At 48.4% G+C, this 13,246-nt stretch overlaps 1 protein-coding gene across 1 annotated transcript; it reads left to right on the top strand.

Moving 5' to 3' along the window:
- Positions 1-1,529: 1,529 nt before the first annotated feature.
- Positions 1,530-12,927, top strand: LOC309560707 (diamine acetyltransferase 1-like). The gene is made up of 3 exons (XM_082264333.1): positions 1,530-1,596; positions 1,681-1,755; positions 12,795-12,927. Exons 1-3 carry the CDS (start codon positions 1,566-1,568, stop codon positions 12,920-12,922), a joined length of 234 nt encoding a protein of 77 aa, XP_082120459.1. The 5' UTR covers positions 1,530-1,565; the 3' UTR covers positions 12,923-12,927.
- The last annotated feature ends 319 nt before the right edge of the window (positions 12,928-13,246 follow it).

Here is a 13,246-nt window from a genome sequence, read left to right as displayed (position 1 = left end):
AACGCAGAACATACTGCTGGCGGGGGGCTTAAGGGTGAAAAGGGGTCATCTGGGGGGCTTGAGAGTGGATAGGGCTCCTCAGGGGAGGGGGCTTAAGAGTTTAAGGCATTCCTCGGGGGGGGGGGGTCTTAAGGGAAGAAAAGGGGTCATCTGGGGGATTCAAGAGTGAAAGGCATTCCTCAGGGGGGGGGGGGGTCCTAAGGGTAGAAAGCGATCATCTGGGGGATTCAAGAGTGGAAGGCGGTCCTCGAGGTGTCTCAAGGGTAGAAAGTGATTATCTTGGGGGCTTAAGGGTGGAAAGGAATAATCTTGGGGGCTCAAGGGTGAAAAGGGATAATCTGAGGGGGTTCAAGATTTGAAGGCAATCCTCAAGGGGGTGGTCTCGGGTAGAAAGGGATAATCTGAGGGGTTCAAGAGTTGAAGGCAGTCCTCGAGGGGGGTCTCAGGGGTAGAAAGGGATCACCTGGGGGGTTCAAGAGTGGAACGCGGTTTAAAGGGGGGTCTCAGGGGTAGAAAGGGATCATCTGAGGGGTACAAGAGTGGAAGGCATTCCTCAGGGGGGGTCCCAAGGGTATAAAGGGATTATCTGGGAGATTTAAGAGTGGAAGGCGGTCCTCAGGGGGGGTCTCAAGGGTAAAAAGTGATTATCTTGGAGGCTTAAGAGTGGAAAGGGATCATCTTGGGGGTTCAAGGGTGAAAAGGGATAATCTGGGGGGTTCAAGAGTGGAAGGCGGTCCTCAGGGGGAGGGGGGGTGGTCTCAGGTAGAAAGGGATCACCGGGGGGGTTCAAGAGTGGAAGGCAGTCCTTGAGGGGAGTCTCAGGGGTAGAAAGGGATCACCTAGGGGGTTCAAGAGTGGAAGGCGGTCCAAAGGGGGGTCTCAGGGGTAGAAAGGGATAATCTTGGGGGCTCAAGGGTGGATAGGGGTCCTCAAGGGTAGAAAGGGAAAAAGGGATCACCTTGTGTTTAACGGTGAAAAGGGATTATTCTGGGGGTTCAAGGGTGAAAAAGGATAATCTGGGGGGTTTCAAGAGTGGAAGGCGGTCCTCAGGGGGGTCCAAGAGTGGAAGGCGTTCCTCAGGAGGGGTCTCAAGGGTAGAAGGGATCATCTTGGGTGTCTCAAGAGTGGAAGGGGATCCTTGGGGAGGGCTTAAAGGTGAAAAGATCTGAAATCCAATTAATGAAAGGGGCGAAGCCAGGGACAATGAGGCTGGGGACGAAAGCACTAGATAATGCTGGACGTCCTCCAGCCAGGAAATGAGGTGGGCTCTATCTTCTAATGCACATGGTGAAAAGCTCACAGTGTGCAGTGAAATCAGAGGAAGTCATTTCAGTCTAGGAGAGGAGCCGGTACAAGGTGGAAGACTGAAGGGGGAGGGGGATTTAGGTTTCCTGTAGGTGTTTGGTGTCAGTGATATCCAGCCGTTTTCCAATAACAAGGAAGAGCCAATGAGATGATCTCTTTTCGGGGGGACAGGACTCGCCATGGTGCGGGTAACCCCACTATGACCTCCATAGCTACAATGTGATTCTTCCTTCTTCCAGGAACTGGCGGAACATCACGACATGCTGGACGCTGTGCATAAGACGGAGGAAGGTGAGATCAGAAATTGGAGCGTGAGGAGTGAGACTTCTCCATATTATCCAAAACTTCCCAAATTGTTACATTTCTCTTTTACAGATTTATTGGATGAGGGGTTCGGGGAGAGCCCCTCCTTTCACTGTCTGATCGCAGAAATCCCATCAGACAATGGCGGTAAGTTGATATTCCATACATTGGGCCAGTGCTGGGCGGGGAGGGAGAAACAACCCAACCCTAGTCAGCTCTATACATCCCAATGGCTTACCCAACTTTACCACACACCCGCTTCTGGTTTGTAGATGTCGAGATCACCCATTACATTACACATGTGGATAGAAGGTGAGCATGCAGATCTTCTTCAGATGGATTCCTTGTAGATGTGCACGCCCCATGCATGTAACCCCCGGCCTCCCTGTAGATGTGCACCCCCCATGCATGTAACCCCCGGCCTCCCTGTAGATGTGCACCCCCCATGCATGTAACCCCCGGCCTCCCTGTAGATGTGCACCCCCCATTCATGTAACCCCCGGCCTCCCTGTAGATGTGCACCCCCCCATGCATGTAACCCCCTGTCTCCCTGTAGATGTGCACGCCCCATTCATGTAACCCCCGGCCTCCCTGTAGATGTGCACGCCCCATTCATGTAACCCCCGGCCTCCCTGTAGATGTGCACGCTCCATGCATGTAACCCCCTCTCTCCCTGGATGTGCACGCCCCCATGCATGTAACCCCCGGCCTCCCTGTAGATGTGCACGCCCCATGCATGTAACCCCCGGCCTCCCTGTAGATGTGCACGCCCCATTCATGTAACCCCCGGCCTCCCTGTAGATGTGCACCCCCCATGCATGTAACCCCCTCTCTCCCTGTAGATGTGCACGCCCCATTCATGTAACCCCGGCCTCCCTGTAGATGTGCACGCTCCATGCATGTAACCCCCGGCCTCCCTGGATGTGCACGCCCCATGCATGTAATCCCCGGCCTCCCTGTAGATGTGCACGCCCCATGCATGTAACCCCCGGCCTCCCTGTAGATGTGCTTGCCCCATGCATGTAACCCCCGGCCTCCCTGTAGATGTGCACGCCCCATGCATGTAGCCCCCGGCCTCCCTGTAGATGTGCACGCCCCATGCATGTAACCCCCGGCCTCCCTGTAGATGTGCACGCCCCGTGCATGTAACCCCCGGCCTCCCTGTAGATGTGCACCCCCCATGCATGTAACCCCCTCTCTCCCTGTAGATGTGCACGCCCCATTCATGTAACCCCCGGCCTCCCTGTAGATGTGCACGCTCCATGCATGTAACCCCCGGCCTCCCTGGATGTGCACGCCCAATGCATGTAACCCCCGGCCTCCCTGTAGATGTGCACGCCCCATGCATGTAACCCCCGGCCTCCCTGTAGATGTGCACGCCCCATTCATGTAACCCCCGGCCTCCCTGTAGATGTGCACGCCCCATGCATGTAATCCCCGGCCTCCCTGTAGATGTGCACACCCCATGCATGTAACCCCCGGCCTCCCTATAGATGTGCACGCCCCATGCATGTAACTCCCGGCCTCCCTGTAGATGTGCACGCCCCATGCATGTAACCCCCGGCCTCCCTGTAGATGTGCACGCTCCATCCATGTAACCCCCAGCCTTCCTGTAGATGTGCATGCCCCATGCATGTAACCCCCCGTCTCCCTGTAGCTGTGCACACCCCAATGCATGTACCCCCCCATCTCCCTGTAGATGTGCATGCCCCAATGCATGTAACCCCCTCTCTCCCTGTAGATGTGCACGCCCCAATGCATGTAACCCCCTCTCTCCCTGTAGATGTGCACCCCCCCATGCATGTAACCCCCGGCCTCCCTGTAGATGTGCACGCCCCAATGCATGTAACCCCCGGCCTCCCTGTAGATGTGCACGCCCCAATGCATGTAACCCCCGGCCTCCCTGTAGATGTGCACGCCCCATGCATGTAGCCCCCGGCCTCCCTGTAGATGTGCACGCCCCATGCATGTAACCCCCGGCCTCCCTGTAGATGTGCACGCCCCATGCATGTAATCCCTGGCCTCCCTGTAGATGTGCACGCCCCATGCATGTAACCCCCGGCCTCCCTGTAGATGTGCACGCCCCATTCATGTAACCCCCGGCCTCCCTGTAGATGTGCACCCCCCATGCATGTAACCCCCTCTCTCCCTGTAGATGTGCACGCCCCAATGCATGTAACCCCAGCCTCCCTGTAGATGTGCACGCCCCAATGCATGTAACCCCCGGCATCACTGTAGATGTGCACCCCCCGTGCATGTAACCCCCGGCCTCCCTGTAGATGTGCACGCCCAATGCCTGTAACCCCCGGCCTCCCTGTAGATGTGCATGCCCCAATGCATGTAACCCCCTCTCTCCCTGTAGATGTGCACCCCCCCATGCATGTAACCCCCTCTCTCCCTGTAGATGTGCACCCCCCCATGCATGTAACCCCCAGCCTCCCTGTAGATGTGCACCCCCCCATGCATGTAACCCCCAGCCTCCCTGTAGATGTGCACGCCCCATGCATGTAATCCCCGGCCTCCCTGTAGATGTGCACACCCCATGCATGTAACCCCCGGCCTCCCTGTAGATGTGCTTGCTCCATGCATGTAACCCCCGGCCTCCCTGTAGATGTGCACGCCCCATGCATGTAACTCCCGGCCTCCTTGTAGATGTGCACGCCCCATGCATGTAACCCCCGGCCTCCCTGTAGATGTGCACGCTCCATCCATGTAACCCCCAGCCTTCCTGTAGATGTGCATGCCCCATGCATGTAACCCCCCGTCTCCCTGTAGCTGTGCACACCCCAATGCATGTACCCCCCCATCTCCCTGTAGATGTGCACGCCCCAATGCATGTAACCCCCTCTCTCCCTGTAGATGTGCACGCCCCAATGCATGTAACCCCCTCTCTCCCTGTAGATGTGCACCCCCCCATGCATGTAACCCCCGCCCTCCCTGTAGATGTGCACGCCCCAATGCATGTAACCCCCGGCCTCCCTATAGATGTGCACGCCCCAATGCATGTAGCCCCTGGCCTCCCTGTAGATGTGCACGCCCCATGCATGTAACCCCCGGCCTCCCTGTAGATGTGCACGCCCCATGCATGTAATCCCTGGCCTCCCTGTAGATGTGCACGCCCCATGCATGTAACCCCCGGCCTCCCTGTAGATGTGCACGCCCCATGCATGTAACTCCCGGCCTCCCTGTAGATGTGCACGCCCCATGCATGTGACTCCCGGCCTCCCTGTAGATGTGCACGCCCCATGCATGTAACCCCCGGCCTCCCTGTAGATGTGCACACCCCATGCATGTGACTCCCGGCCTCCCTGTAGATGTGCACGCCCCATGCATGTAACCCCCGGCCTCCCTGTAGATGTGCACGCCCCATGCATGTAATCCCTGGCCTCCCTGTAGATGTGCACGCCCCATGCATGTAACCCCCGGCCTCCCTGTAGATGTGCACGCCCCATGCATGTAATCCCTGGCCTCCCTGTAGATGTGCACGCCCCATGCATGTAACTCCCGGCCTCCCTGTAGATGTGCACGCCCCATGCATGTGACTCCCGGCCTCCCTGTAGATGTGCACGCCCCATGCATGTAACTCCCGGCCTCCCTGTAGATGTGCACGCCCCATGCATGTGACTCCCGGCCTCCCTGTAGATGTGCACGCCCCATGCATGTAACCCCCGGCCTCCCTGTAGATGTGCACACCCCATGCATGTGACTCCCGGCCTCCCTGTAGATGTGCACGCCCCATGCATGTAACCCCCGGCCTCCCTGTAGATGTGCACGCCCCATGCATGTACCCCCCCCCCCGTCTTTCTTTAGATGTGCACACCACATGTTGCTGTGGCTGCTCTGGGTCTGTAATAATGGGAACGGAACGGGTTTATTAGAAATTACATTATCATGTTGATAATCCTTTGCAGGACAGACATGTATTTGTTATTACACTGTCTGTTTAAAAATATAAAACACCCTACTTTGCTTTTGTTATAAGCTGAGAAATGCACACAAATTAAAATTAAAAAAAAAAAAGTATAAGGCTCGGTTCACACTTCTGCGATGCGGGAATGCTGCGAATATGCAGCGTGATCCTGCATCGCTTCCGCACCTCTGGCAGTTCACACTGCCATATGCGATACGCAGGGGGTGACAATTAAAAGTTAACGACACCCCCAGTTACGATCGCATATCGCAGTGCGATCTGCAAGTTCACACAGAATCGGATCGCACTAGTGTGAACCACTATGCGATCCGATTCTGTTGCGAATAAAAAAATGCCACATGTGCGTCTTTGGTGCGGATGCAGTGCGAATTCAGCCATTCAAAGTGTATGGCTGAAATTCACACCGCACATGAGATCGCATGTAATTTAGGAGCAGTGCGCTCCGAATTACATGCGATCTCTGCATCCGCACAAGTGTGAACCGGCACTAAGTGAATTCAATTTTTTTTTTTAATAATTATTATTTTTAAAATGTAGCTGTATCTGAGAATTGAATTAATAAAGCAGAACTAAAATCCCCCAGCAACGCTTATTAAAGCATTTATTCCTGAACTCCTGGTGATATTCTGTCCTCACAAACATAAGTGAAAAATATAAATATTATTTAAAAATATACAGTATATATAAAAAGTGTTAAAGTCCAATATGGTGAAGCTATCTTCAGCGAAGTGCAAATTAAGAGGAGAATAAGGATCACCGCCACCAGCACCCTTCAACACACGCCTCTGACCAGATCAATAGGACCATAGATTATAATGGTCAGATAGGATCAAGCAGGTAAATGGATATGGATGATCATCAAAGGTGAAAATGTTGGTAACAGGCATTAGATCTCATATGAACTCGGAAATAAATTAATACAATAGCTCCAATAATAAAGTCCATTAAATAAAGTGTGATGTTTATTAAAAAGATGGCTACAATTACCTTAAAGAAGTAGATAAAAGCCCATATAGTATGTTTAAATACAGAGGGGTGTGATCTGAATCTCACATCAAAGTGGTGTGCCTCCATTCCAAAATTCATACAGAAAACAAGCCACCGAAGTGACCAAAATCGCCCAGGGGGACTTTGAATGAGGCATCACACTTATGTTTGTAAGAACAAAGTAAAAATACATGTTGTAAAGTTGAACAATTTTATTGTACAAATAACAAAAGCTGTATCCATATATTGACCCATAAAACATGTTAGACTGATCCAATGAAGCAATGAAAGATTGGCAATCTAAACATACACGTGAAAATCATAAAAACAATGCATCTTGGTATACTCTACGCGTTTCACAAAATATGATTTGCTCTGCGTCCCCCATTTTCCCTTCGCCTTCTGCCCCCCCCCCCACGGCTCCCGGGTCAGACTTCCCGGCTGATGACTCTATCCAATATTTGTTCAGAGCAGACTCATCCTGTGAGTATAGAGCTTTGTTAGTTTATTGTCCAATCATGGACTCTATACCCTTGATATTGTTTTAGTCTATATACTTACAAAATATAAAATAGTGTATATACAATACTTATACTACTGTCTTACTTTTTAGACGCATGACATGCATCCACTCCTGAAGAAGCAAATCATATTTTGCGAAACGCGTAGAGTATACGTAGATGCATTGTTTTTATGATTTTCACGTGTATGTTTAGATTGGCAATCTTTCATTGCTTCATTGGATCAGTCTTACATGTTTTATGGGTCAATATATGGATACAGCTTTTGTTATTTGTACAATAAAATTGTTCAACTTTATAACACGTATTTTTACTTTGCTCTTACAAACATAAGTGTGGTGCCTCATTCAAAGTCCCCCTGGGCGATTTTGGTCACTTCAGTGGCTTGTTTTCCATATAGTATGTTGTTCCAGCAAGCTGTTGGTTTGGAATCACTCACTCGCGGTTTGGCATGTATGATGACGTCACCTTGAAGCCACTCACTGCTCGTTTCTTCACCAATGACTTGGTATGCTAGTGGGTGTTGTTCGCAGAAGAGGAGTGTGGAAGGTATGACAGTGGGCGATATGTACAGGAGAGGAGTGTGGAGGGTATGACAGTGGGCGGTATGTACAGGAGAGGAGTGTGGAGGGTATGACAGTGGGCGGTATGTACAGGAGAGGAGTGTGGAGGGTATGACAGTGGGCGGTATGTACAGGAGAGGAGTGTGTAGGGTATGACAGTGGGCAGTATGTACAGGAGAGGAGTGAGGAGGGTAGGACAGTGGGCGGTATTTAAAGGAGAGGAGTGTGGGTGGTATGACAGTGGGCACTTTTGGCTTCACAGGCAGTTCCCTACTGCGCATGTGCAAAGCAGTCTGTGCTTTTTTACTGGCCTGGCGGCGGAGGAAAAGGGAGGGGGGGGGGGCTTCCAAAGGACGTTATTGCGGTGCAGTGTCCCAGAAGTGGAGACAGGTACCTGTTATAAACAGGTAACCGTTCCCCCCCTCACCCTGGAAAGATGCCAAATGTGGCACTGGAGGGAGGAAGCAGATAAGTGGATCTTCCACTTTTGGGTGGAACTCCACTTTAAGGATTGTTATTTTATATTTAGGGCCCTTTCATATGGACTTTCCGATCAAGTCGATGTCAGCGGTGACATGTACAGGGCCGGCATCAGGGGAGTACATGTGATACATCTGTAGGGGGCCTGAGCGTCAAGAGGGGCCCGGGCCCCCGGCAACCAGGAAATGTGAAGAAAATAAATGCTCCTGCGCTTTAGAGGTGGTAATGTGACAGATGGAGGCTGGAGGTCCACTACCACAGACGCCATGTGGGCTGTGCTGCCACTCTCAGCAGGTCAGGGTTAACCCAAATGGCACTCTGAAAAGAAAAAGTAAAGAGGATGCACCCGCCTAGCACATTACCTTTGCAAAAAGAGGAGTTTTATTTACAATATACACATACTCACATATATGCCTGTGTGCAGTGATCAAAAGGAAAATACCCTTAATGTGCAGTGCTCATCCAGGCATAGATAAAACACATATCAATGAGTAGCCTGATAAGGTGAGGTAGCTGTGCTGAATAAAGTGCATACAATACAATGTGAAGATAAATATATAAATATATTTATAAAAAACAGATAATTAATGTGAGATGCCCGGTACAATACCCCTGGTTACTATATTAAAGTGCTAAAGTGGTGAACTGATTTCCAGTGCAGGTGAGAGGTTTAAACACTGGTGACAGGTGTATTGATATTCTGTGCATATATGTGACATATGCTGTGAATAAAAGACACAGTGAATTGATTTAATTCTCGAGTGCAAGAAGTCACTCAAGCTACATATCAGTCCATATAGTGATATTCCAGAAACAAATAATAAAAATATCCAGGTGTTCCAATGTGTGATCCTTGTGAGCTAGGTAAAAATGATTAAATGCTCACCAGAGGTAGGCGGGTCACACAGACCCTGCGGGCTTAGTAGTATTTATCCATAAGGATATGTATAGATATGACCACTCCTTCTCCTCTTTCCTTAGTGGGGTCTTTTGGATTACACACTTGGTAATCTCTTATACCTTCAAGGGGTTACTCCATCATCTTTTCCTTCAATAAGGGGTCTCTGGATATATATCTCAGTAATAGAGGTATAGGAGACAGGAAGCCGCATATAGTGTAACACCTTTTTATTGAGTATATAAAATTAACAGGATAAAAAATGGGTGATTACATTTGTTGTTGCCCTCCTGGCACAGATAAGAAGGCTCAATATTGCTCTGTGAAAGCCGAAATGTCTGCTGAATAGCTTCACAGTAACTGGTAGCTTGGTAGCGGTCGGCGTGCGTTCCACCGTCGGCAGGATATGACGTTGTGGGTTCAGAATGTTAAGCTTAGACCACAATGCATTTCGCATTCAATATGCGTCATCAGGAAGAATTCCTCCCCCCCCCCCCCCCACACACACACTGTCCGAATGGTCAGTCCGCTCCTGCCCCTAACTAAAATCTAGTGGAACCAGTTGCTTCAGAAGTCACTGAATTAGTAAATAGAGTCCACCTGTGTGTCATTTAATCTCAGTATAAATACAACTGTTCTGTGAAGCCCTCAGAGGTTTGTTAGATAACCTTAGTGAGCAAACCGCATCATGAAGGCCAAGAAACACACTGGACAGGACAGGGATAAAGTTGTGGAGAAGGTTAAAGCAAGGTTAGGTTATAAAAAAATCTCCCAAGCTTTGAACATCTCACGGAGCGCTGTTCAATCCATCATCGGAAAACAGAAAGAGTATGGCACAACTGCAACCCTACCAAGACATGGCCGTCCACCTAAACTGACAGGCTGGGCAAGGAGAGCATTTATCAAAAAAGCAGCTAAGAGGCCCATGGTGGGCCTCTGGAGGAGCTGCAGAGATATCACAGCTCAGGTGGGAGAATCTGTTCACAGGACAACTATTAGTTGTGCACTCTTTATGGAAGAGTGGCAAGAAGAAAGCCATTGTTGAAAGAAAGCCAAAAGATGTTCAGTTTGCAGTTTGCAACAAGCCATGTGGGGGACACAGCAAACATGTGGAAGAAGGTGCTTTGGTCAGATGAGACCAAAATTGAACTTTTTGACTTAAAAACTAAATGGTATGTGTGTAGCGGAAAACTAACACCGCACAACATCCTGAGCACGCCATCCCCACCGTGAAACATGGTGGTGGCAGCATCATGCTTTTCTTCAGCAGGGACAGGGAAGCTGGTCAAAGTTGATGGGAAGATGGATGGAGCCAAATACAGGGCAATCATAGAAGAAAACATGTTAGAGTCTCCAAAACACTTGAGACCGAGGCGGAGGTTCACCTTCCAGCAGGACAACGACTCTAAACATACAGACAAAGCTACAGTGCCTTGCGAAAGCATTCAGCCCCCTTGAACTTTGCGACCTTTTGCCACATTTCAGGCTTCAAACATAAAGGTATAAAACTGTAATTTTTTGTGAAGAATCGACAAGTGGGACACAATCATGAAGTGGAACGAAATTTATTGGATATTTCAAACTTTGTTAACAAATAAAAAACTGAAAAATTGGGCGTGCAAAATTTTTCAGCCCCTTTACTTTCAGTGCAGCAAACTCTCTCCAGAAGTTCAGTGAGGATCTCTGAATGATCCAATGTTGACCTAAATGACTAATGATGATAAATAGAATCCAACTGTGTGTAATCAAGTCTCCGTATATATGCACCTGCACTGTGATAGTCTCAGAGGTCTGTTTAAAGCGCAGAGAGCATCATGAAGAACAAGGAACACACCAGGCAGGTCTGAGATACTGTAGTGGAGAAGTTTAAAGCCAGATTTGGATATAAAAAGATTTCCCAAGCTTTAAACATCCCAAGGAGCACTGTGCAAGCGATAATATTGAAATGGATGGAGTATCAGACCACTGCAAATCTACGAAGACCTGGCCGTCCCTCTAAACTTTCAGCTCATACAAGGAGAAGACTGATCAGAGATGCAGCCAAGAGGCCCATGATCACTCTGGATGAACCAGAGATCTACAGCTGAGGTGGGAGACTCTGTCCATAGGACAACAATCAGTCGTATACTGCACAAATCTGGCCTTTATGAAGAGTGGCAAGAAGAAAGCCATTTCTTAAAGATATCCAGAAAAAGTGTAGTTTAAAGTTTGCCACAAGCCACCAGGGAGACACACCAAACATGTGGAAGAAGGTGCTCTGGTCAGATGAAACCAAAATCGAACTTTTTGGCAACAATGCAAAACGTTATGTTTGGCGTAAAAACAACACAGCTCATCACCCTGAACACACCATCCCCACTGTCAAACATGGTGGTGGCAGCATCATGGTTTGGGCCTGCTTTTCTTCAGCAGTGACAGGGAAGATGGTTAACATTGATGGGAAGATGGATGGAGCCAAATACAGGACCATTCTGGAAGAAAACCTGATGGAGTCTGCAAAAGACCTGAGACTGGGACGGAGATTTGTCTTCCAACAAGACAATGATCCAAAACATAAAGCAAAATCTACAATGGAATGGTTCACCAATAAACATATCCAGGTGTTAGAATGGCCAAGTCAAAGTCCAGACCTGAATCCAATCGAGAATCTGTGGAAAGAACTGAAAACTACTGTTCACAAATGCTCTCCATCCAACCTCACTGAGCTCGAGCTGTTTTGCAAAGAGGAATGGGCAAAAATTTCAGTCTCTTGATGTGCAAAACCAATAGAGACATACCCCATACTTACAGCTGTAATCGCAGCAAAAGGTGGCGCTACAAAGTATTAACTTAAGGGGGCTGTATAATTTTGCACGCCCAATTTTTCAGTTTTTTATTTGTTAAAGTTTGAAATATCCAATAAATTTCGTTCCACTTCATGATTGTGTCCCACTTGTTGTTGATTCTTCACAAAAAATTACAGTTTTATATCTTTATGTTTGAAGCCTGAAATGTGGCAAAAGGTCGCAAAGTTCAAGGGGGCCGAATACTTTCGCAAACACTGTACAATGGAATGGTTTACATCAAAGCATATGCGTGTGTTAGAATGGCCCAGTCAAAGTCCAGACCTATATCCAATTGAAAATTTGTGGCAAGACTTGAAAATTGCTGTTCACAGACGCTCTCCATCCAATCTGAAAGAGCTTGATCTATTTTGCAAAGAAGAATGGGCAAAAATGTCCCTCTCTAGATGTGCAAAGCTGGTAGAGACATCCCCAAAAAGACTTGCAGCTTTAATTGCAGGGAAAGGTGGTTCTATAAAGTATTGACTCCGGGGGGGGGGGGCTGAATACAAATGCCCCCCACACTTTTCACATATTTATTTGTATCATTTTTCTTCCACTTCACAATTATATGCCACTTTGCATCGGTCTATCACATAAAATCCAAATACAATACATTTACATTTTTGGTTGTAACGTGAAAAAATGTGGAAAATTTCATGGGGTATGAATACTTTTTTAAGGCACTGCAAATGGCATTAATGATAGAATTTGTCACCAGGGTTATAAGAGCGGCCTTCAGTTCTGGCACCTGTACACCCCTAATGGATCATAGCAATCTTTACATTCCCAATATGGACCTTATATTCATTTCTCTTTCATTAATATACATTATATCAATTTATTAAAAAAAAAACCCCTGTAGGAGTAAAATTAAAGTGACTAATACCATAGGAGGGAAAGTCCTTGGGGTGACCTACAATCTATAGTCCTTTCATAGGCCCGCTGTCCGATCTCAGACTGGTTCTTCTGTTATATTTCCAGGTGAAGGTGAGAAGATCGGATTTGCCACATTTTTATACACATATGATGCATGGGAGAAGAGGAGCGTCCACCTAGAAGAATTCTTCGTTATGAAGCCTTATCGGGGTGAGAATGATTACTTTCTATGATTGGATTTCCAGCATTATCAGACTGAACTTTACTTACCGTCTATCTTCCCTCAGGCCTGGGTGTAAATCCCGAGGAGGATCAGCCAGGTGAGATAATTTACCAACACACATAACTGAGAGGGGTCTGCACATACGTATGCATAACCGAGAGGGGTCTACACATACGTATGCATAACCGAGAGGGGTCTACACATACATATACATAAACGAGAGGGATCTTCACATACGCATACATAACCAAGAGGGGTCTACACATAGTATGCATAACCGAGAGGGGTCTACACATATGCACACATAGCAGATACAAGGTTCCCCAGTGGAGAG

This window comes from Pelophylax lessonae (assembly GCF_965119305.1).
Source record: "Pelophylax lessonae genome assembly, chromosome: 7".
Lineage (NCBI taxonomy): Eukaryota > Metazoa > Chordata > Amphibia > Anura > Ranidae > Pelophylax > Pelophylax lessonae.
This window is presented reverse-complemented; position numbering and strand designations above follow the sequence as displayed.

Excerpts from the sequence above, each read along its gene's own strand:
- LOC309560707 (XM_082264333.1), top strand. The coding sequence starts at position 1,566 with ATGCTGGACGCTGTGCATAAGACGGAGGAAG. Across the intron at positions 1,597-1,680 it reads TGTGCATAAGACGGAGGAAG|ATTTATTGGATGAGGGGTTC; the intron begins GTGAGATCAGAA and ends TCTCTTTTACAG. Across the intron at positions 1,756-12,794 it reads AATCCCATCAGACAATGGCG|GTGAAGGTGAGAAGATCGGA; the intron begins GTAAGTTGATAT and ends TTATATTTCCAG.